The sequence below is a fragment of the Lathamus discolor genome, chromosome 14 (genome assembly GCF_037157495.1).
Source record: "Lathamus discolor isolate bLatDis1 chromosome 14, bLatDis1.hap1, whole genome shotgun sequence".
NCBI classification, from domain to species: Eukaryota; Metazoa; Chordata; class Aves; order Psittaciformes; family Psittacidae; genus Lathamus; species Lathamus discolor.
Genome location: NC_088897.1, coordinates 11,267,159 through 11,291,609, shown reverse-complemented (window position 1 = coordinate 11,291,609; position 24,451 = coordinate 11,267,159). Strand labels below are relative to the sequence as shown.

The window sequence follows — 24,451 nt, the reverse complement described above, 5'->3', positions numbered from 1 at the left end:
GGCAGCGTTGTGGGGATTAACATTTCATTCCTAATGTTTAAAACCTTCTGGAACATTTTCTAAGCAGCTAAAGGGGGATTTTGCTTTAAAACATGCCCTGACCTTTCTCTCCTTTACTTGCCTGCCAGGACTTGAGGTGTGCCAGGATGGATGTCGTCACTCACCCCCCAGACCTGGGATGATCTTTCCTGTGTTTGCACTGGGGATGTTATCAGAGCCGAGAAGAGACCTGGAGCCCTAACTTGGCATCTCAAAAGGTACTAATGTTTTCCCTGTATTTGTTTGGCAATGATTTTCTTGCATGATTGAGGCTACACTTGCTTTTTTTGAGATGTGTGGGTGGGTGTTGGGGTTGCACACATAAACAGTGCCTGTGCTCATAACTCATGCAATAGGAGTAAATAATGTCTGTAGTGTGCCCAGTTTATGAGCATAACAGAAACAGGACCAAGCAGAAATGCGTTTACAATTCATAACGTGATAAAACTGTGGGAAAGTATAGCTGAAGTTTGTAAACAGTCTGCCTGTATTAAACCACAGATCAGTGTGAGGCTTAAGCACATTTTAACTAGTCCTTTGTAGCTATGCTTTTATTGGCTTACATAGAATTCACATCCGGGAGTATTTTGGGATCCATTCCCTACTGTACATATACAGGCTTTTAACAACCATCCTTCAGAATGATGGGTGGTAGTTACAGTGGTAAATGAAGTGCTGCTCTGAGGCCATCAGAGCTGAGCATGGCCTGGGGCTGTTGTTACCGCCTGATTTCAAAACCACCTTCCAAGTCCCTGCTTTATTTTAAAGGTTAATGTATTTGATTTGCTTTTTTTCCTGTTTTCTCTTTGCCCTTGAATTGGAAGAGTTGCTACAGGATTTAATTACATGGAGCAATCACTCCTCCAGCAGTATTTGAACAGTATTTATTAACCGAATGGGTGAGATGGGCAGGTTTTAGCATGACCATGGTACTTGGAGCACTAGACAGGTTGAACCAAGCACCTGTTGTAATCTCTGGTTTTGTAAGTTCTGTATGTAGTTATTATCAGTGATTTAGGACACAATCCCTTGGTGTGCCAAGTACTCCCCCTCGCTTCTGGAGGGACTGAGCACAATGTATGATTAACTAACACCAAGTAGTCTTTAGTTCCTTCATAAAAATACTTAAATAGAGGAGGATTTTTTTAAGTAAAAGACACATCTACAGAGACATAAAGTATCAATGCCCAGAACAATCCTTCAGGTTCAGTCCAGGTGGAGGGGAGAGCACAGTCTGTTCCCCCACATAGTATGATTAACCACAAAGCCCCCAGTCAGGTTTTCTGGATGTGGAGTACTTGTGCAGTGGGCACAGACCCCACCACGTGCTCCAGGTCAGTGTTTCAGGGGGGGAGCAGTTCTTATCCTGGAACCACTGATTTGGCCTTAGAACACATTTTAAGAAGAAATTACCCAGAGTTTTAAACTGTGTCTGAGGAGTTTGCTGTTCAATTGCCATTCCTGCTGCTGCTGTGAGCTCTGAGCAGTGGCCTGGAGCAGTCCCCAGGCCGGGGTGCGCTCTCAGGGGTATCCTCTCAAACCTGGCAGGGGTAAAGAGCCGAGCACATGTATAAACGATACAAGAAACCCCCGTTTCCTCATGAAGCAGAGAAAGGCACAGCAAGGGACGGGTGTTCTTCCTGTCCCTCTGGGCACGGTAGGAAGGCAGCATGGCACCGAGCCCTGCCAGAACATGGGATAGAACCCAAAACTGCTTGTGTGGGTGTTCGACAGCACCCCTGCCAGCACTGCCGATCGCAGCAGGAGGAGGCTCTGCCTGCGCAGGGAGTAGGTCCGGCAGCATCAGGAATTCAACTTGAGTCTTTGGTCTGGATTTCAGGAGCCAGGCAATGCGGCCATCTTGAAACTTACAATCGCTGCCCATCCGCACAGCGATGGCTGCAGGTCAAACAACAGGCAGCAAACACGCGGGCAGCGCCTGGCCTGCTTCCCAGCCGCCTAGCACTTGTATCTGCTCGGTGGCCGGGCCGGTGTTCCCGCTCCACGTGGGTCCTCCCCGCCGGGCGGTGCAGAGCCGGGGGTGAGGGGGGATCCTGCTACCCGGTGTCTGGTCCAGGGCCCCGTTACCAGCCCCGCTGCTTGTCGGTGATGCAGCCCACACCGTGCGGGTACCACAGCGGTCTGGGGACTGGCAGTCGTATGGGGAGCTCGGGGTGCAGGGGACGAGCCCCGGGGGTCCCGGAGGGGCCGCGCCAACAGAGACCGGCCGGGGGGGGCACTCTGGTGTGTGTAACGCAGCCCGGCCACCGGCACCCCCCCAGCACCGGGAGCCAGTGGGCGGGCCCAACTGGCCGCTCAGACCATAGGCGTCTCCTCATTGGCCACGCCCGCACTCGCCGCCTGATTGGTCACGCCCCCCGTTGTGTTCCCTCCGGCAGCCAATGGGAGCGGCGCAGGCGGGGCAAGGTTGGAGGTGTCTGACCTGAGGTAACTCCGTGCATCACACCACCGTGGGGGGCGTGGCCGGACGCGGAGGGCGTGGCCTGGGCAAGGGGGCGTGGCCTGGCGGTGGATGGGGGCGCCGCGCCGCGCCCCCGCCAGCTCCGCCGCCCAGCCGCCAGGTCGGGGGCCCGCCGCGCCTCCGCCGCGCCCGGCACGCTGAGGTGAGCACTGCGGCCCGCTCCAACGGGGCCCCGCGCGGGAGGACCGGGAGCCACCGGTCACCGGCGTCCCGCCGGGCGGTGCTGCGCGGGCCCGTGGGGCTGGGCGGGGCCGGGCCCGGGGGAGCGCGGGATGATCCGCTCACGTTGTGTCGCGCTGAGGCGACTCGCGCCGGCCGCTTTGTGCTGTCCGGAGGGCGCGGTGCTCGGGGTTGTAGGCTCCGCGGGGCTCCCTTAGGTGCTGGAAGGAGGGATGGGGGTATCCAGCAGCGGGGAAGCGGCGTGGAGACGCGCCCGCCGACCGGAAGAGCGAGTTCGTTTCCTCCGGGTGCCCAGCTGCTGCCCTCGGCCGCGCTGTGGCCCGGCCCCATCCCTCGTGCGGCTTCCCCGCTGCTCCAGCGCGAAACAGCGCGGCATGAAGGCAGCATGGTTTTGATTGTGGTTTTGTCTCCTGCGAGAGGGCTAATTCACCGCCGATAAAATGGGAGTGTTGGAGCCGCCAGACCAGCGTGGGGCCGGCGCTGCTCTGCCCGCTGAGGCATCGCTCCTCGTCCGCGGCATCCTCCCATCCCTGATCGCATTTCAGGATCTCAAGGGAAGAGTTCGGGCCCGTTTCTTCGGAGGGCCTGGGAATGCCCTCCCGAAGGTGCAGCAGAGTGCTTAAGAGCAATTAAGTTGTAAAAGCGTATTTGGAGGACAAAGCAGATGGTTATTGTCACCTCTCCTTTTGTGGTATCGCTTAAATCTGCCCGAGAAAGTTTTAAAATGACATATACCACGTTAAAAAAAGATTAATAATCCAAAGTAATAGTGTGGTCTGTGCCAATTTATCTGTTAGTGATCAGCAAACTATTTAGCTTATGTCCAGTTCTCTCAGAGACAATGGGATTTACGCATACTGTTGAATGTCTTGACAGATTAGGATGGCTGTAAATATAGGCTCTTTTTTGCTCTTCAAGTTCTTTTGGGGAGACATAGACATATTTTACCTGAGGAGACCTAGAAAGCATAAATTCCACTTGTATATTTAACTTTATGTGTCTAAGGTTGATACAGTAAACCTGAAAACGAGTGGAACTCCTAACCTGTGGACATGCAGTTTGAGAAGTACTTTTTGATACATTGGAAGCAAAAGAACTACACGGGGTGCTTCGTACTTGAAGAGGATGTTTTAGGGTAGGGAGTGAAGCAATGTGCAACTATTAACTGGGAGGCAAGGCCCGGGGGAGAAGGGTTTCACCCCTCAGCTGCACCAAAGCAGTGCTGCGGGGAGCTGGCCTGGTGGGACATGGGCAGGAGCTCCCTGGGTTTGGTGTGTGGTGGTTCCTCTTGGTGCAAAACTCATCCCTGTGCCCATTTCCAGCCTGGAGTCCTGCTTCCAGGTGACCATGCTGCTGATTTTGTGTGCAGTAAAAGCTGTTAAGTACTCAACTTGTTATGCACATACATCGGTTTTTACTTTGTACCTTTGTTGGTCCTTTGCTTTCTGTTACTCATTCAGTTTGGGTGTTGAAAATACACGTCCATTCTGTTGTTTTGTATCTGTGCTCTTTAGCCCCCTAAACCCACTAGGGACTGGGTTAAAGGCACAGATCCCTGGTCTTTAAATGGGAAACCTTGAAATAAAACCAGTTCTGTTAATTTCCTTTTCATATGACATATCATTCAGGTACTATTCTGAGTCTTTGAAAGAACCTACAACTCGTTTTTGCTGAACTAATGTCCTTTTCAATAGTGTAATTGTCTTCAGAATGGGATGGCTTGGAAATAGTAGAAGCTGAATTTCCAACTGACATAATTTTTGTGCCATAGTGTGTTGGATAATCATAAGAATTAGCTTAAAATGAAACTGTTACAGAAACTTGCAAAGTCTGTCACTGTTCCCTGTCAGGCCAAGCATTGTACTAATGATAGTAGTAGAGCCTCAGGCAAAACGTTACTGTTTGAATTTGGATTGCAGAGTTTTCATTGCTTGTAGCGTGAATGCCATTTGGGTCTTACACCACGATGCCAGCAAAGCTGGGGAGTTACGGAAGTGCTGGATGTCTTCAGACCTGTAACACGGGCCGATTTCTTCAGGAGGAGGGAGGGCAGCACGGCTCAGGCTCTGTGTAGGTTCAGCTGTCATTAAAACATCTCTCTGTAGCTGAGCAGGCTCAGGGTGCTCAGTGTTACCTGCTCTTAAATCTCTGCAGAGTTGAATTCTCAATCCAAATCGTTCCAAAAATCACAGGGGGTTTTCCAGTCTCTCTGCCGAGTTGGCCTGTGTGCCAGCCTGTTGCCTGCAAAACTATGTCTAGAGGCTGTGTTGAGGATCCTGACTATTTGGGGTTTTAGGCTCTGGTTCATCATTATTAAAACAAAGAGTACATCCACACTGGTTAATGGTATGTGAGCCTTGTCTTGGTGGTCAGCTGAGTTCAAGATGCATGCTGGGAGCTGGGGCAGTTATGTGTCAGGCAGAGTCTGTAGCGTGCAGAGGTTTGGTGAGGTGCAGCACTGAAAGCAAAAGGCTTCTGTGAAGACATCTCTGAGAAAGTCTGCGTTTTGTTTAGCTCCAGACAATGCTGATATTAATTTAACCATGAATAATGTGTGCTGAGAACAAGCTTATGTCTAATTCAGAGCAGTGCTGTGTTTCTAGCTGATTGCAAAACGTTAGTGGGACTCCTGGCTTTGGGACTGGGCTGCGAGGGGTTGGAAGTGTGTTGGTGAGTGGATTTGAATGGGCCTTCATGGATAACTAACTGCTTTTGAACAGAGTTGTACAAACAAGATGCTTGAGCAACACTGGGGCTCAGGAGCCGTGGTGTTAGTTTGGTGCTATCTGCTAGAGTATTGGAGTGAAACGCTTCACTGCCTCTTCCTCTGTTTCTTTCTCTGCTTAGCAAGGAGAAAACAAAGCCTCAAAACTTGTTTATTAACATGTAAGTCCTTGATATGAGAAAAAGATTTTCTTCATTAAGAAAGGGTTGAAGCTACTTTGGCTGTATCCCAGGTTCTTCAGCACTGGTAGCTGTGCCAGCAGTAAATTGTCTGGATGTGATTTGATGCCAGGCCTAATAAACACGTAAATATTGTCTCCAGGTTTATATGCACAAACAAGATTGGATTAAACTTGGTGCTGTCTGAGCTGCAAGTCCTGCCCAAGCACCTCAGCTAAAGAAATCTTCCTGTATGGTTTAGTTTATGCATTGGTTTTAGTTTATGCATCGGTTTAGTCACTGATGGGTGTGTGGGCTTTGCAGCCATGCTTCCCCTTCATATCCATCGCCACCCTATCAGTGACACTTTCAGACAGACATTTGTGGCATTTTGGTCACAAAATGATCAAGTGTGTCTGTAAAATGAACCACCTGTGGCCGCAGTGAAACCGGAGTTTGTGGGAGTAATGATGTCAACACAAGTTTGAGTGTACATAGTTAGTCAAGTACATTCATGGTAAAAGTGCATAAGCCAGTTGGATCAGTTTCTCATTCTCAGTGATGAAAAGAAAGAGCATGGTGTTTAAGGATTGCACTGCCTCTAAATTCCTTGTCTGTGCTCTAATTAAAGCTACTATCATGTCTTACTTGTGTTATAACATGGTTCAGTTTTGCTTGTGTACCCGATGAAAGCTGTCATGTTCCTATCAAACATACCATGCTGCATCCCTGTACTTATCATAACATGGCTAGCATTAGCAAGGACTGATGAGGTTTTTGCATTGGTTTAGGATGTAAATGTCACTTGGGAGTTAAGGGCATCAAAAGAGTCCTTCTGCATAATGAAGTCCATCTTGGGAGAATGGGACCCTGAAGTGAATATCCCCTCATCTTGCCCCTGTCTGTGTTGCTGTATCGTGGTTTGTTTTACTGGTGAACTAGTGTCAGCTGTGTCTTCTTGCCACCAGTTCCTCATGAGATTCCTGATTATCAGGGCTTACTCGTGACCATTAAACGCAGCTGAAGGCAGCAGCACATTCAGAAGCTGGCAGAGGAAAAGACTGACATACATAGATACCACTGGCAGAAACCATAGTTTCTTCTAGAAGCAGAACTAAAATACACATGGGATGCTGAGGTGTGTGCCAACACCTTGCTCAGAAGGTGCCAGAGAGACTTGACTGGCAGGCTCAGTTCCCTGGTACTCTGTGACCTGGAGCAAGCCCATCGAGTCAGTTTGGTACTTTTGTGGCTTTTTAATAACAGCTTTTTGTTCCAAGATTCAGGTAGTTTGGAAAACACAGAGTATTCATCTTTATAATAATATGTATTTGTTAATTCTTTTATTTTCCAGTTCGTTTTGGAAGTGGATAACTGCTCAGCTGGCAAGGATAACAAGAGGTTAGTCCACACCTGATCTTATAATGCTGTGATTTCCAGCTGCATGTAATTACTGTGTAAGTGCCTCGAAGCCAGGCAAAGCAGGGCTATCAGAGCTGCCCTATTCCACCTGTCTGTATGCTGTGAGATACTCCTTTGGTTTCTCCATCTGTCATTTCTCAGTTGTAATTATTCTGTTCTTTTTTAACTTTGAAGAAAACACATTAATTCCCTGTTGGAACAACACTGGAGGTTTGATAGAGTTCTCTGTATGAAGAGATTCTTTTCTATGTAATAATTTTTAATGGAAAATGGAGACCTGAACTTTTGTATTTTCTTGTGACAATTGTAAAGCATGCCACTAAGTTTCAATGTATTACCATAAGGTAGATACTCTCCCCTAATTGACATGGATGTTGTGGGACCAAGAGGTTAAAGTCAGGGTGAAGGTACAGAAGATGGCTGAGCCAGTCTGACAGTTTACTGCTGCCAGAAAGGGGAGGTTTTGCTTCTGGCCCCATCATTCCTTACTGTCTTTCTGTCTGATCCCCTTGCTGCTCCTGTTCCACATGCTAACCTTCCAGGAAATGATCTTATAATGTTGGTTACAGCTCTGATGATTCTGTTGAATCAGAGCAGAGGGTGGACTGGAAAGCACCTTATTAACCTCGGGGCTTGTGTTTTGGCTTTCTTTTGTCCCTTACAGTGCTGAGAGCCCAATTTGTAGGAGCCATGGAAGAATCTTCCCAACCCACTAAACCTGTGGAGAACCCTCACTCTCGCTTTATTATTGGCTCTGTGTCAGAGGATAACTCGGAAGATGAGACAAGCTCCTTGGTGAAACTTGACCTGCTAGAGGAGAAGGAGAGGTCTTTGTCGCCTGTGTCTGTCTGCTCAGATTCCCTGTCAGATCTAGGACTTCCCAATGCTCAAGATGGCCTGGCAACCCATATGAGGTATGGATAAAACAGTACCTGGATTCAGTCTTCTTACCCTATCCATTCCAAAGATAATGCAAAGATTCAACTTTATATCCAGCTTTGGCTCCAATTTTTGTTGTTCCAAAACATCTTCTGGCATTCTGTTTCAAATGACCTCTTGTATATTTATTTGTATCAAAACCTTCTCTTTTCTGATGGTTTTAATGAAATAGCTGTGCTTAAATTCCTTGAGCATCTTTCAGACACCTCAACCTGTTGAGTGTTGTGGTGGGTTTATTGGCACTGCCTGTCTCTTGTCCTGCCTTTCAGAAAGTTGAAAGTTGTCGACTGAGATCTTTAAAGGTTTCAGTTGTGTGTCTTTCAGGTGGGTCATTTTTGTTGAGAACAATAACATTATTTGCTTATTATGTCTTTACGTGGGATTTGCTGTTTTATATGTAGCCAGAGAATTGGCATCACCCCTGGAGAAGGTCAATGACTCCATATCGCTTTTTGGCTTGGATGGAGAAGGTTTTGTTGATGGTTAATTAAAAGGCTGTCATCCGGCAGGGTGGTGGTGAGCCAAGACTTGCCATGATAGCTGCTGCTTGAGGCTCAGGCCAGTGTTGGTCTCCTGGCTGGGAGAAGGGTGATGTTGCTCCTGCTCCTAATTCTTTGTGGCTTAAGTGAACTATGAAGTTTGGCTTTTGAGATCTTGGTGTTAATATTTCTCTGTCAAAAGGCCCCTTTATTTTTACACTGGTGCTGGTTTGCATACCACTAGTGGGATGTATCCATTGGATTTGCTCTATTACAGAGGAGGTGTCTTGTACTTTTCAGTGTGTACTGATGTTTCTTGGTGTCTGGTCAGTATCTTCCATGTCCCCTTCCTTTGCTTCCCATATCCCAGGAGGTCTGGTGGCCAGTACTGTACTCAAGGCCTTGCCAAGTGCTGGGTAGAGCGAGGAGGTGTTGTATGTGGGGAACAGCAGTCCATGAACAATCACCACCCTGAATGCTGATAAAGTTATCTTTTACTAGGTGTAGTATTTGCATTTATCAGCGCTGAATTGCTGCAGCTCATTTGAGGTTACTTTGCCACCTTGTGAAATGCCTTTAGAATTAGATTCTTGATTCCAAAGCATCTTCAGTCATTCCTGATTTGATGGTAAGCTCATAACTGATAAATTTAAAATGACAATGTTGAGTGTTGGCTTTGGAATGAATCCTTACCAAAGCCCCACTTCTTGCGTCCTTCCAGTTTAATGCTTTCCATCATCTGAATTCCCACTACCCTGCAGTTGTTTCATGTCTACTTGTTCTGTTTATGAAAATGGATATGTGACACATACAAAATGTCATTTTGGACATGTTAAAAGTCTTCCTAAGACCCAGATTTACCGCAGCACTAGACAGTCCCCTGTTTGCAAACCTTCTTAGCATGGTAAGGAAGAAAATGCATTTGAGTCCGTGCTTTACTGAGTTGTTCTGGTACTGCTGATGGATATGTTCAGCAAGCTGGCACTAACATAACAGATGTAAAATCTTAAAGCAAATTTAAAGGGGATTACCTTTCTAAAGGCTGCCAGTTTGGCAACACAAAAGGTTATTTTGAAGCAGGAAAAATTCTAGCCCTTTAACTATATATATTTTAGGAACAGAAGAAACTGGGTGGACACATGATCATTAGTGTGGAAACAGACAGTAGGAGAGTAAGAAACCCAAGCAACCTTTAGGACACTGCCTGGCATCGGAGAGCTGTAACGCAATAGGTGTGCAACCTTGAGCTCCTCTGTTGTAACTTGCTTACTTTGGCACTCTCTTTGGAGGGTGCTTGACTTCCAGCTAAGTTGGAGAGAAATGCCAATTCAAATAAAAAAGTTCCAGCATTATAAGCTGTTTTTCTAAGATAAAGCAGGATGGCAGTCCCTTTCATGGGGAGATTTCCAAATAGTGTTTGCGGATGGAGAAACAGACAAAGACAAGTTCAGCAACTTGCCTGCGGTCACTCTGTGACAATGAATTAATGGAACACTGGTATTCTTGCTTCCAACTTCCTTTTGGTAATCACAAAGGTACCCCACTTTCTAAAGTGACCAAGATAAATCTGTGGGGAGTTGTGTGCAGTGTGACCAGTGGATCAAGCAAAGTGAGGTCCAAGAGAGCGCATCCTGTTTGAAGGAGTTGCCAGAAATCTTTCCATTTGGTGGTTAGTTTCACACAGGAGATTTTGGTCAGGTGAAGATACAAACAGGTTGTACTTGAGGTGAGGGGCTTTGCTGCAGAGGCCTACTTGGGGAACAGTTATGTCTAAAAGCCAGAATTTAGTCAGATGAAAAAGAGGTTGTGAGTTGCCTGTAGCAAAAGGCATTGCCACTTCTTCATTGCTCTTGGAAGTGACATCCTGTTGCCAGTTCATGAAGCGTAGGTGCTTCAGTAGACTGCTTGGTGTGTGTTCAGTACTGAGCTTTGCACATCTGAGCTGCTGGGAGCCTTCTATGACATCTAATCAATCAATCCTGATCCAGCTCAGGATGCTCTGTGTGCCAACTCCTGTTTCTTCATCTGAGCATGCAGAGTGTGTGTGCGCTGTGGTGTTCCATCATCTCCTTATTGATCTTGTTAGGTGTTTATGCTCTTGCTGGGTCAGGTTGTACAAACCAGGCTTCCATCCTGATAGAGGTCTGTGGGCAGCCTTGAGGCAGTTGGCTGCTGCTATAAAGGATTGAGAAAGCCACACTGATAATGAACTTAAAATTGGTGTGTAGAGCTGTAGCACTCAACAGAAGGCGTGTGTTGGAAGAATAACCGTGGGGATTAAAATGTTCTGATTCTTTTCTTGCTTGATTTAGAGTTATATAGTAATAAAAATCATGTTCAGCCCTTCTCGCTGTGTTCGTTAACAGTATCTGCCATTGAAAACAAGTGTCCTTGAAGAAAATACTGTACTGATGTGCAGTGCCCATCAACAAAATTTAGTCTTGTTGCATTTTTGTGGAATCATGGAGTGGTTTGTGTTGAAAGGGACCTGAAAGCTCATCCAGTTCCAACCCCCTGCCATGGGCAGGGACACCCTCCACTGACCAGATTGCTCCTTTACATATTAAACCCGTCATACAATTGCTTCTTATTCCTTCTGCTTCCTGGCAAAATAATTGTGTTGTCTTGTTCAGAAGTTTCCATCAGCACTTCCAGCTGAAGGCAGTAGCTTTGTTGGGATCCAGTTGTTGCTCATAGTGTAGTGAGCTGTTAGCCAGTTGCCCTGCTCCGTCCTGGGATTTCAGTGGTAGGTTAAAACACTTCTCTATAAATGCCCCTTGGAAAGTCTTTGGGTCTGTTTGTTTTGTAATAAATTGTTCTTAACTATTCCTAAAATTAAATCCCAGCTCCAAAGGTAGTATCTTGTATCAAATTCTTGTTTAAAATAGACTGAAATCCTGCACGCCTACTGGTATTTATACATGAGGGCTCTTGTTTCATAAGCAATGGGGGTAGAGCACGTGACAGGCCAATTCACAGTGACTGAAAGACAAATTTTAGGAAGTAGTTTGTCTGTTACTTCTGATATTAAGCCCAAAGAGGCTTCAGCCTTTAGCATCTCACACTGTTTGGACTTCTCAGTAAATAGTCTCAATAAATTACTGAGATGCTTAAGAAGAACTAATTGGCTATTGAAGTAAGTTTGAAAGAATGCCTCAGTTCTAGTGTGGACAGTGGTGTGTTGAGTGTGCCCAGCCTGGCGCTGGGACACTGCTTAGAAACCGGTCCCTGCTTAGAAACCAGTTGTAGAGTGAGTGCACAGAGTACTGAAAGTAATAAATGATCCTTTTGAGATGGTTCTACATTAAGATCAACCCCTTTCCAGTCCAACTGTTTGTGATCAGAAGATTACACTTTAGAGCATTGATCTGGTAGAAATGGTCTTGTAAGAAAGTGGTGCTGTGATAGTATGCACAAATGTGTGATAGAAATGCTAGCACACTTCAGTATCTGCAGGGCTGATGCTGTCACTGCTGCATCCAAGACTGCTCCGGCTGCACCAGAAGGGATTTCTACTTTGCTGAATTGAATCCTTTCCTGTTCCACAGCCAGTGCTGGTGTTGAAGGCTCCTCCTTCTCTGGCTCTGCTGTCCATGCTCTTGGTTGCTGTGGTGCTGCTGAGGTTTTAGCACAGGGGTTGGCATCTCAGGGACCAGGAGGCCGATAATTATACTGGAACTCCATGCTGCTTACTGAGATGTTTTCCTCTGCTGTGATCAACTGCTGTTGGCTCAGCAGGTAGGGCAGAGTGATACTGCTGCATGTTTCTACAAGTTACTGAAATAGAGCTGTGCATCCCCAAGGAACCCCTGCCAGACCAAAAGCTTTGATTCCATTTTGTTCCCCCTTCTGAGGGACGTTGTGATGTATGTTTAGAATTTCATCCACCAGGAGAGAAAGGTTGAATTCCCTCCTGTATCTGCTGGAAAAGAGGGACCTTGTCAGGTGTGTTGGATTCTGAACTGGTCCCAGTTACACCGACCACCTTTTGAAAGCTACTCCGTTTAGTGAACACATACACTTTAGAAAACTTTTCTTCTGCATACTTCTCAACAGTGACAGTTTTATATTGCTGTAAGAAGTATTTTACTCCCTTTGACTCAGTTAACGTGGGAAACTTCATCTCAAAACTCAGTAACTTGTAGGGAGGTGTTGCAGAGATTTGCGGGCTGAGGTACTATAGCAGTGACAAGCAGCTCTAACTTGCTTATCTGGTATTTATAATTGGCAAGATAAGGAGGTTATATTTTGCCCCTATCAGAATACTGTGTATCAACAGCTCTGTAGTTTGGGAACCAGAGTACTGTCTTAGGCTAAAGACCTGCCCCGAGGCTGCTCAAAACCTGCACAAGCAGGGAAGTGAAGCTGTTTAGCCAGGAGTAGGGAGAGGGCTGAGCATGGTTTTTTGTGGCGCATCCTTGATTTAATTTCCTGAAATCCTCGTGCTCAATCCTTTGTCAGAGTTGGGTTGAGTTTTGTTGTCTTTGATTTATAGGTTGAAGCACTGCTATCCATCAGTGTCGGCATTCGAAGCCATCTGCTCTGTCTCTTTAAAATCACGGGTGCACACTGTCTCTGAATAGGTCCAGTTTGCTGCCTCCCAGTGCCTATTGCCTGAGACAGAGTGAGCCATTTAGCCCAGCTCTGGAATTCTGCATTCCTTACCACACTGTGCCTGTCCTTGCTCTTTCTCTCTGCCTTTCTGTGAAATCGACTGGAAGGGCAGATCTGAAACAGGAGCAGATCTTATGGATGCTCCAGCTGGCTCGAGTCTTACCGCCCAGATCAGATACATGTTCACATCAGAGCTTACATATTTACGAAACATAAAGCCCAAACTGACGGTGCTGCTGCCATCTTTCCATATCCTTTGCAGGCCAAATACAGAGAGGGAAAAAATAGTCCATTCTCAGGGTGTGTGTGTGTGCTGCAGTCTCCTGGAGGCTGCCTTTCAAACAAGGCAGCTGATGCATCACTGCCTTTGGAACAAACCACTACGTCACTGATGGCACTTGGCATGTTGCAGTGCTGGGATCAATGCAGGCTCCTGGCTGCGATGTGCGTCAGGTATGTGGCTCTAATAGATGCTTTTTATCTTGGAGGCTAGAACAGGAGGGAGCTGCACAGGCTTCCCCTTTGTCTGCCAGCAGGCCTAGGGACTGAAGAGGGGGATGGTTTTCATATGCTGTTTGCCTTTTGGGCTCTGAGTGGTGTTACGTTTAGGAAATGAGGTTTGTAGGGAGTATGCGTGTTCCATGGTAAGTATTGTATGAGAGCAACATCCTGGGGCAGCGTATTTGTGCAGGGATGTCGCAGCAATCGTGGCTGTTGATTTCCCAGCAGTGAATTCAGCTGAGAGGGGGCAGGATGAATGGCTTTGAGCAGTGCTGAAGCTGCTCCTGTAATGTCAAGCTGTGTGTGTATGTGTGGGATTTGTTTCCTTGCAGCTACAATGCTCACTGTTTGGGTTCAGGGCAGTAGGTGGGGCTTTTGGAGCAGGTATTTGGGAAACTGCTTTTGTGAAGCCTGAAAAATAACCTTTCAGTTGTACTGTCTATCAGTTTTAACCAAATCAGGATCAGAACCGGAGGAAATATAACGGAGCTGTAGATCATGCAAGTGTTTTGTTTTGAAAATGATGGAATATAGCATTTACTGCTTCCATCCCTGGCAGTGTTCAAGGCCAGGTTGGATGGGGCTTGGAGCAACCAATACTAGTGGAAGGTGTCCCTACCTGTGGCAGGGGTTGGAACCGGATGAGCTTTAAGGTCCTTTCCATCCTAAACCAGTCTGGGATTCTATGTATATCAGTTGGGTTTTGCTGGTCTCATGTGGTGGGGACCAGAAGAGAAGGTGGCACAGATTTTCTCAAGCAGAGTCTGTAGGTTCGTGATTCTCAGCCCTTGTGATGGCTTCTTTGGACCTGATGGAATGATGGGTTTGTGGTGGCCTCCCTGCAGAGGTGAAGGGAAGTGGGAGACAAGAGAACCTGGGAGAGCAGAGTCTCATGGCTGCATCTGTGCCTGCTGGGTGTGGGAGCAGGGTCTGCAGCACCCCTGGGTGAGTGCTGTGGCCAGAGGCCCCCTCAGGGTGGAGCCAGTGCTGATTTTTCTTGCATACTGCTGTTTTAAAAGGAGTTAAATGGGAAAGTTGGGTAGTTTGAGCAGTTCTTCAAATAGAAACAAAGGCGGAGATGTGGGAGAGGCATTTAGTTTTTAGGTAGATGTATAACGTTGGGGTTTTCTGTTTCTTCTTTCCCTCCGTATCTCGTCTCTGGTGATTTCTCTCCCCTCTCACTACCACAGTGTGTCGCTGTCCCCTTCACCCTTCTGTTGACAAAGCTCTAGGAAACTGGATCTGCCGAGGGTTGTTTTGCTTACACTTTATCGGGCACATGCTGGTCGTTGCTGATTTTGTCTCTGCTGTTCTTAGCTCCCTGTCCCCTGCGGTGACCTTACCTGGCCCTCAGGGTTCCATGCTGTCATCATGTGAGCGTGACACTTTTCCTCCTTGTTCCGACCCTCTCCTGGGTGATGCACATGCGTTCCCAGAGTGTGTGCTATGGAATAAAAGCTGTGCTGCCCGCAAATGGCCCTGCACTGGAACAGACCCAAATGTCATGGAATTGAGAAATGTGATCCGGTTGCTGTGTCTAGTTCCAGGCCAGGTTTGCTCCTCACTATACTGCTGCAGTCATTGCCCTTATCCTGCCCCTACCCCCAAACTTTCAATTTATGTATTCACATATGCTCGGTACTGAGCAAACTTTATTCCTTTCTCCAATGATGTTATTGAAGCTTGGGACACTTTATTTTGATAGCACTTGGAGGAATCTCATTTCCATTTTAGAGATGGAGAAATAGAAGCACAGAAGCTGTGACTTGTCCAGGTCTCCCAGCTTCCAAGCTGGTGCCCAGCATGGTCTGTTGTCTCTTGGCTGGATCACTACTGTGTCCTGTGTGCCTGTGTGAACTGTGCCTCTGACTTTCTTCTTGACACCTCTGGAATTGCTTTCCTTGCCACCTCCCCACCCCTCCTGGAAACGTGGTATTAAATCCTACATGTGGCTTGAATTCTTTGGGCAGACCAGCCCCTGTGCTGCTCCTTTGCTGTCGGCAGTGAGGTGCCTGCTCCCATCTAGACATGTTGGTTTCTCTGGATGCTGATGGAGCACATGGGGACACCCTGCAGTCTCCACTTCTTTGCATGACCTCAACTGTGGAGAGCAGGAGCTGAGGCTCACTGCTGCCTGGAGGAGCTGCCGCACATCACCACACATCACCGGGGCTACAGCAGCGGTGCTGGGCGTTAAGCCTGGTTGCGTAACCTGTAGCTCATTTTCTCTCTTTCCTGATTAGCTGCTTTCCTCTGAATGCAGAAGGGGGAAGCTGCTCTCCGCACTGTGCGTGCTGCGTCACGGGAGAGCGGCTCACACACACAGAGGGGTGGTGGAAAGCAAGGGACAAAGGTTAAAAGAGCGAAGCAATCTGGGAAGCGCCGCGGTTTGAAGCAGAACTGCACCGAGCGCAAGAGGCTGTTTGCAGCTTTCTCCTGCAGGGGTTTGAGCTGCAGGGCTCTCAGAATCAAATAGCAGCAGCAGCAGCGCTAGAGGAGTCGTAAGCGAGCCTGAAATCTGTTCATTCCCTCACTGAGACAGCATGGAGGATTCTGCAGAGCAGAGTCAGGAAATGAGATATCACATGCTGCAAAGGTAAGAGTTACAGATGCGAGTGTCTCCTCGGTGCAGCAGCTCTGCTGGGTTATACGCATAAAGGTACTGCTGGGCTATACACATGCAGATACACAAGAAGTGGGAATGCCACTCCGAACTGGGAATGCGTACTGTTGTTTTTCTGTGTTCCTTTCATCCTTTGAAACCTTGCTGGTTGCCTTGAGGTGTCTGTGCATGCAGTCTGCAAGCGGAATGCTACAATACATCTTAGTGGGGGAATCAGTGTTAAAAGAGTTGGAGATTCTGCATGACTTCCTGCTCTATCAGCTCTGAAGGATAGACTGGTGTTTTGGAAGGTCTTGCCTAACAAAACCCAGCAGCTGTGAGCTGGTGATTAGGAAGGATGGCTCAACTCAGCATTTATTCTGTTTTGTTTAGAGCTCAGTGTTCTTTTTGCTGTGCTGCCCAACTTCTGCCTCATCTTACCCTGCAAAAAAAGAATAATCTCTCCTGTTTTGACACAGTGTGCAGCCTGTGGTTATTAGTAAATACCGCTAATGTTCTTGGTATGTTTGCTGCCACAAAGGAAACTGAACTCTACTTGCTTATAAACAAGTGTTTGTGCATTATTTTGGATGGTGAACCTCTGGTTCTTTTGGCATTTCATCTGGAGCAGTATCTTTATGTGTGTAGTAGAAATTACTACAGGCGGGATAGTTCCTATTCATGTGTGTTCACACATTCTGACCCCAGGATCTTGATCTCTTTTATTCCTATTTTTGGTGTGACTGCCCTCAATAAAGCTGCAGTGAATAAACCTGTCTCACTTGTTGGACTGTGCTCCTTGACACAGAGTCTGACCCTCTTTAAACACACAAATTTAGTAGAAATTCAAACTTAACTGCACCTTTCCTCTTTTTCTTGCCTGTTAGCTCCTCTCCTTGAATTCCTGAGCTTATTACAGCAGTCTGTGAACTCTTGCTGATAGCGACAAGTTTTAAGTTCACTGACAGTGTTTATCTCTGAAAGTGCAGTTAAGAAGAAGGGAGAGTAATACAGGTGAGAGGCTTTGCGCACTTCACTCTGTCTGTGCCTTTCTCTGGGTATCAGCTAGCAGGTTACTGGACTGGATGTGCTGCCAGTTGAATATCCCAGACTCTCACTGGGAGACAGGCATCTGTTTTTGTAGCGTGCTTTAAAATCACCCCACTGATCTTGTTTTCCTGTTACCTTCTCCGCTCTTGGCTTCAGGGATCGCTTCAAGGCCTCTTTCAGTCTGCATAGAACCGGTTTTCACTTATACCAAGACTCAACTTGAAGTCAAGCATGGCCACTTGTCATGGGAGAGAAAAACTGATGTGTCTGGACTTCAAGGGCTGCTTTCTTGTTGTTCTGGGAAACCTTAAAAACAAAATCAGGGTTTGCCACAGTAGAAGGGTGGAACCTGCTTCGTCCTGTGTGGGATAGGTTGGCATGTCTTTATGGTCAGATGTGGGCATTGATCTTGCCTTACCTGGAAATGTCACCTTTCCTTCTCATACAGTTCATGGTTGATTATATCAGATTTGGTACATAGCTTTTTGAGTAGATTGTTCTAGATGACATGGGTCCAGATCTTCCTTGTTAATGTGTACTGCAAGGTGTAGGCAGGCTGTTTTAGCACCGTGATCATTCAGAGGAAACATGCGTAAGAGAAGAATCTGGAGTTAACCAGACACTTGCTGCAGTTTGACCCAGGCTTCTTTCATCAGCAAGGTTCTTAGTCAAAACGCATGTTACTGATGCAGAGTTGAGGAGGGTTGCATTCCAGATGGGTAAATCTTCATAGGCTGTAACATATTTATGGGGAAAAGTCAGGGGCAATCTGCTTGTTTCCTCTCAGGCTGCCACAAAACACCTCTAAGAGCAGCTCATTGCAGCCAGGTTGCTCCAAACCTCACGTGGGGCAGTGAGCCCCAAATTACAGCTCTCAGCTAGCTGACCTCGGTGGCTGTGCTTATGAAGGGAGACCTCTAGATGCTACACATGGCTTGGCTTGTCCTTGGCTTGGTTTTCGCATCATGCCCTCCCTGTGGTGTTGCTCAATGGTAGCAGCTCTCCAGCAGCTGATCAGGGCAGAGGTTCCTGATGTGTTTCCCGTGGCCCAAGGGCAGCCAGCAGGGCCTGCCTGGCTCCTGGGGACTGATGCTGTAGTGGCACCACTGCTCTAATAGCACTGACCCCTTTGGTTGCTGTTGGGTCTTCCCAAAGCACTGAGTTGTTTTTTAAATACCTTCTCACTGTTCATCCCTCCTTCCTAACCAGTCATCCCTGTAAAAGCTGAGGACCAGGTCCTGGTGGCCTGGAGGCGAGGAGTGATCTGCTTCTCTGCCTGGGGAATATGGTCAAGGGGAACTTTACCAATGATCTGTATACATCTGCACTGCCAAGTTGCCTTTTTCTGTCTCCCACAATTCCCCTAGGCCCAGCATGTCTGGTTTACACCTTGTAAAGCAAGGCCGGGACCGGAAGAAAGTGGATGTGCAGCGGGATTTCACTGTGGCTTCTCCAGCAGAATTTGTTACTCGGTTCGGAGGGAATAAGGTTATTGAAAAGGTAAATTATTGACCTCTTTCTCATTAGCATGTTGTGTTGTGTTCCCTTCTCTTGAGCTAGGATGTCTCTCGAGAAGGCTGTCCATTCCTGATACCAAACTTAATATTCCTGAAGTTGAAAGTTGTGCCTGTAACCATTGTGTTCACGTTTCATTTTCTATGTGATAAATAAACATCCCATTGTTTTAGCTTAGTGTGACGGGAATAAAATTGAAGTGAGCTGGAGCACTTGTGCAGCTACAGAAGGATTTATGGAGAGCTATAACAAAAGTAGACTGGAAAAACACTGAGAAATGTATTTAGACATACAGAATCATTTAATGGATGAGGTCTCTTCTTATCAGGTATTGGAAGTTTTAGGTACTTGTTAGGCCTGTTTTCCTGTGTCCTTCTGCTGTTTAATCCAAGTGAGACATAATGCATTAAAGTCTTTATGGTCAAGCAAGAACCCATTTCTAAATTGACTGATGGGCCATTAAATGTTCTTGCTGAATTGAATGCTGCCCAAGGAAACTGCACAGCCCCAGAACTGGACCAAGAGTCTGCAGAGAACTGTTTTCATTATCATTTGGTGTTGTTTAGACTCTGTTTCATCCCTGCTTCTAATGTGCTCAGGTGCTGATAGCAAATAATGGCATTGCAGCAGTGAAGTGCATGAGGTCCATCCGCCGGTGGTCCTATGAGATGTTTCGAAACGAGCGGGCCATCAGATTTGTTGTTATGGTGACTCCTGAGGATCTGAAAGCAAATGCAGGTGAGTTGTGAAGAGCAGTGAAGGTGCAGAACCCTCTCCTCACACAGACCTCTGTGCCCACAAGAAGTTCAATGTTTGTCCGTGCATCACATCCCATTCTGGCAAGTAACTGATCCTTCTGGGAGGAGGTGGAGTACTTCCATCCATTCCATTTAGGGAATTGTAGACCTAGTCTCGTTTGTTAGATTTGCAACCTAAAAGAGCCCTTCTTTGTGTTTGCAGAGTATATTAAAATGGCAGATCACTACGTCCCAGTTCCAGGAGGACCAAACAATAACAACTATGCAAATGTGGAACTCATTCTTGATATTGCGAAGCGGATTCCAGTGCAGGTGAGAGGGGTCAAAAGTACTTCTCAGAACAGGAGCTAACATACTAAGCAGTCTTTGCTGTGGGGAGAAAGGTCAAAGAAATTGAAATCACAGATCTATGCTAGCACCAGAGGGCACAATGCTTATTACAGTGCAGTGGATTTCCCAGCATGAATACCTGCAGGAGGTGAAAGGTTCCCTTCAGCCTTTTGCTTCCCTGCACTTCCTTGCTCTTCGACAGCTTCCTGCAGCAGCCTTCTTTGACTTGTCTACAAGATGCAAGGCAGTAGCCCTTTAAACTGAACTTACTGTGTAGTTCAGAGGCCTGGTCTGGCTTCTGAATGTTATGAGGCTGTTTCCAGTGGGGAAAGGAAAGACGTTAGGTATCTACATACTTCCTGTTTCCACTTGTTCTCCTAAAACTAAGAATAAATTATGCTATTTTCTTTTGCAGGCTGTGTGGGCTGGCTGGGGCCATGCATCCGAGAACCCTAAACTACCAGAGCTTCTCCACAAAAATGGGATTGCTTTCATGGGTGAGGATATACTCTTCTGATCTAATGTCTCGTCCCTATTTTAAGATGGAGAAGTTTAGGGGGAGAAAATCCTGAGTCTAAAAGAGAGCCATGAGGGATGGTTTACAAGTGCAAGGTGAATGCTATGTTCTTTATGGTAATCAGAGCAACACACTGTGCTGTCTAATGGTGTGGTCTGTTACTAGTCATTGAGACTAGTGAAAACAGATAAGGTTTGGACGTATGCTGGGAATCTGTATGGGAGAATTGGCAGGTTCTCCAACACAGCTTTGACTAATGTGCATACAAAATCAGAAAAGATTCCTGTTAAAGCAGGCTGTTTCACAAGCTGAATGTCCCTCTTCTCATTTTGAAGAGGGTGTTTCTAGTTAGGGTTTCTGGAAAGAGTGAAGTTTTCTATGGACAGGCCATGAAGCTTGTGATCTGGTTAGCAGTGTAGTTAACTAAGTGCTGGAGATGCTTGGTGCAGTAAGCCTCATCCCCTGAGCCACATGGTTCTGCATGTTAGATACAGTTTTGGACACGTACAATGTTTAAAACTAAAGATAGGCATGAAACGTAGATGAGACTTCTGGATGTTTGCCTAATGGCTGCTGTCTCTTGTGTTTCTCATGTGGTGTTTCTGCTCTTTGCAGGTCCTCCAAGCCAAGCAATGTGGGCCTTAGGAGATAAAATTGCTTCTTCGATAGTGGCACAGACTGCTGGCATTCCAACTCTTCCTTGGAGTGGCAGTGGTAAGAAGGAAACTGCTATGTGTTTATCAAGATCATTCTAGTAGTTTTTTCTTCCCCACATCTAATCTTTAAGAAGTGTCTCTGCACAAAAAAGTGTTCCAAGGGATGTTCCATCTGTTTAGAATTTCACATCTGTATTTGAGGCTTAGCTACTGTGATATATATGGGTATGCCAGGCAGAATTTACATGTTGTGTAACGGGCTGTAGGTCTAACAGAACAGCTGTACTCTCTGGCATTTCTGCAGTCTTCCAGCATGGAGTGCATAGTTTTGGAGCACACGGCTGATACTCTGCTTCCATGGAAGCAGTATGCAGTTTGAAAAGACTGTAAATGACAACAGAATTGCGCAGGGGAAATGGAAGAGGATATCACTTGTTGCATCTGCTCCCCAGGAAGCAGAAATATCTCTCTGCATTCTGCATTCCCTCTCTTCTAAATGCTTCCAGACCAGTTCCTTGTCGAACTGGTTTGTTTCCGCTGTGACTGTGTTTGACTGCTGTTTGTTTCACTCATGCCTGCTGTGTGAGTTCTCACAAGCTAAGAAGATGCTGCTTTTATTTCAGGTCTTCGAGTGGACTGGCAGGAGAATGATCTGCAGAAGCGAATCCTCAATGTTCCTCAGGAGCTGTATGAAAAAGGCTATGTGAAAGACGCGGACGATGGACTGCGGGTGGGTGACTGGTGTTCTGGAGGTATTTGAGGTCTTCCTGCGGAGAGCTAGAGGTTTGATGCATTTGTAATGGGAGGACAAACTAGAACTAGGCTGTCAACCTCAGAGAGCTGAGTCTTGGAATCTGGAAAGTGATCCTTCACATGGACCCAGCCTGCAGAATGAGGTGGGAATTAGGAGAGAGACAAGATATGGAACCAGAGTTGTATTTCATTAAGGACTCTTCTGGTTTTTGGTTAATGCAGGAAGGAGGTGGTTTTAATAATGACCTATGGCCTCATACTTGATCTCATCTTTTGCTGAGTTTCTTTTTGAGGAAGATTTCTGGAATAAATATTCCTGGCACAATGCAGGATTTGGGAGTTTTCCTTTGTGAAGAAAGGGGATGGGATACATGATCTTTGTGTTACCCAGTGCAACGACTTCCTGTATTTTACAAAAGCTTTTCTGCAAGTTTGTGAATTTAATAACAAAAGATTTTGTGATCTCTTTGAGAAGCAAGAGTCACAAAAGCACTGCTCCTTTTTCCAACTTCAGGCATCCTCTCAAACTGGGAGATTTGGTTTCTATCCCAGTCATGTCCTGGTTACTAAATAGGCAGGCATAGAAGCTTGGACACAAATCAACAGGAAAATAAAGATCTTTTCAACCGTTTTTGTACTTACTCATGTTTTTCTGCCCATCTTGGTCAGGCTGCTGAGGAGGTTGGCTACCCTGTCATGATCAAGGCTTCTGAAGGAGGAGGAGGAAAAGGAATTAGGAAGGTTAACAACGCAGATGACTTCCCCAACCTATTCAGACAGGTAACTTTTCCTGTTGATTTGTGCTGTCTTGTTCTGCATGCTCAGGTTGGGTGATTCTGAGACCTCTGTATCAGAAACGTTAAAGAGCTGAAGAAGACCGTATTATGTGTCAGAGCATGTTTAGCTACTTTGAATCATGACTTCATGCTTTCTTCTCTCTGTATGTTGGCAAGATTTCATTCTGTCTGCATATCCAGTACAGTTGTCAAATGCCCAGACTTCGCTGGAGGTGCTGAATAAATCCAAGTAATGGAGGGCATGAGCAGTGTAACTCAAAAGTATTGAGGGACACGAGCCTTCTTTAGCTTGTGAGTTACTTAGGAAAGCCAAGAGGAAAGGGAATGGTGCTGTAATTGTATACAAGTGAACAAAGTGTATTCTCAGCCTTAGGTGACCCAGGGGAAGCATTGTGGATGTTCCTTACTTAAAAAATCAATTGGGATGATTGTGACTAAGATGCTTCCAAAAAACGATCAGTGCATTTGTGTGTTGTCTCTGCTGTAGGTTCAAGCTGAAGTCCCAGGCTCTCCGATCTTTGTGATGAGACTGGCCAAGCAGTCCCGGCACCTGGAGGTACAGATCCTGGCGGATCAGTATGGCAATGCCATCTCGCTCTTTGGCCGGGATTGCTCCGTGCAGCGCAGGCACCAGAAGATTATTGAGGAAGCACCTGCTTCTATTGCGACTTCGGTGGTGTTTGAGCACATGGAACAGGTGACGGGGGCTCTGTGGGTTGTCTTTGCCTTGTGAGACTCCAGAAACAGGCAGGACTTAGGGGCTTTTTTTGACATCATCAGGAGTTTTGCACTCCTGAATCTTCTATAGGAGCAGTATAGGGTTGTGTGTCCCACACTGGTTAGCGTGGGCTCACATTCCCAATGGGACTCACATTCCAAAACTGTGACTGAGTCCACCATGAAATAATATGACAATAATTTAATACCATGTAATATGACAAAAACCATTTAAACCACACTTCTCTCCTATATTTGGGGTACATGCATTTTAAAGGCTGCTCCACAGCTGTCACATTAAAAGCAAGTTGTAAGAGTTACATGAACTGTTTGATGCTGAATAATAAATATTTGCTTCAAACTCTGGCTTCTGTAACTTGTAAATCAAAGCTCCTGCGCCACGTGCTTTTCTCTGAGCAGTTTTTAGGCCTGTTCCAAGCTTTTGGGTGTTTTGGAATGCCAACAAAAAAGTCTGAAGTAGGAGGAATGGATGACCAGAGTGCAGTAACTGAGCGCAGGGCCTGGAAATCAAATGCTCCTTTTCCTGTATCCTAGTGTGCAGTGAAGCTTGCCAAAATGGTGGGATATGTGAGTGCTGGCACTGTGGAATACCTGTACAGCCAGGATGGCAGCTTCTACTTTCTGGAGTTGAATCCTCGCCTGCAAGTGGAGCACCCCTGCACAGAGATGGTAGCTGATGTCAATCTGCCTGCAGCGCAGCTCCAGGTGAGTCAAGTGCCCAGGCCCTGGCTCTTGGAGGCTTTCAGAAGTACTCAAACTGTATGAAGAGGCCCAAGCATGAAAAACCTGTTCTGCTGAAGGCTTAATAAAATAGGGGGGTGGATTGTTGTCTGAGTCAGAGTTCTGTGTTAAAACCAAATCACTTACTCACACTGCAGATGAATAGATTGTGGTACTAATAGAGGAGAGAATATAAAGCCAAGTGTTAGAGAGCTCTCCTAAATATGGCCTATATCTGCATGTGTGAATAAGTGATATGTAGCATGTCCACATTTCCTCCTGTATAAAACACCCAGTAATTCAAAGGCATATTTTGGTCCTCCTCTACAGAACACCCAGTAATTCAAAGGCTCATTTTGGTACTCTCTCAGCTTGGGATTGATCTTTTATGGCTGGAGCAAAGCTTTGTTCAGTATACCAATGTGTATATATATGTGTGTGTGTGTATATATATGTATATATGTATATATGTATAT

The 24,451-nt window shown here is 46.3% G+C and overlaps 1 protein-coding gene across 7 annotated transcripts in view; it reads left to right on the top strand.

The window, feature by feature from the left end:
* Nucleotides 1–133: 133 nt before the first annotated feature.
* Nucleotides 134–24,451, top strand: part of ACACA (acetyl-CoA carboxylase alpha) — a 116,162-nt gene continuing 91,844 nt past the window's right edge. For 2 of the 7 annotated variants that reach the window (XM_065694274.1, XM_065694275.1), the window contains exons 1-12: nucleotides 165–257; nucleotides 6,939–6,985; nucleotides 7,671–7,920; nucleotides 18,559–18,691; nucleotides 19,306–19,444; nucleotides 19,667–19,776; nucleotides 20,210–20,291; nucleotides 20,927–21,025; nucleotides 21,591–21,697; nucleotides 22,390–22,500; nucleotides 23,005–23,214; nucleotides 23,790–23,960. In XM_065694274.1, coding sequence (XP_065550346.1) covers nucleotides 7,697–7,920; nucleotides 18,559–18,691; nucleotides 19,306–19,444; nucleotides 19,667–19,776; nucleotides 20,210–20,291; nucleotides 20,927–21,025; nucleotides 21,591–21,697; nucleotides 22,390–22,500; nucleotides 23,005–23,214; nucleotides 23,790–23,960 — 1,386 coding nt within the window. In that variant the 5' untranslated portion in view covers nucleotides 165–257; nucleotides 6,939–6,985; nucleotides 7,671–7,696. Of the gene's footprint in view, nucleotides 258–2,564; nucleotides 2,664–6,938; nucleotides 6,986–7,670; nucleotides 7,921–15,942; nucleotides 16,136–18,558; nucleotides 18,692–19,305; nucleotides 19,445–19,666; nucleotides 19,777–20,209; nucleotides 20,292–20,926; nucleotides 21,026–21,590; nucleotides 21,698–22,389; nucleotides 22,501–23,004; nucleotides 23,215–23,789; nucleotides 23,961–24,451 lie in introns of those variants that run through there. The other 5 variants (XM_065694279.1, XM_065694276.1, XM_065694271.1 and 2 more) reach the window with 5 other exon arrangements.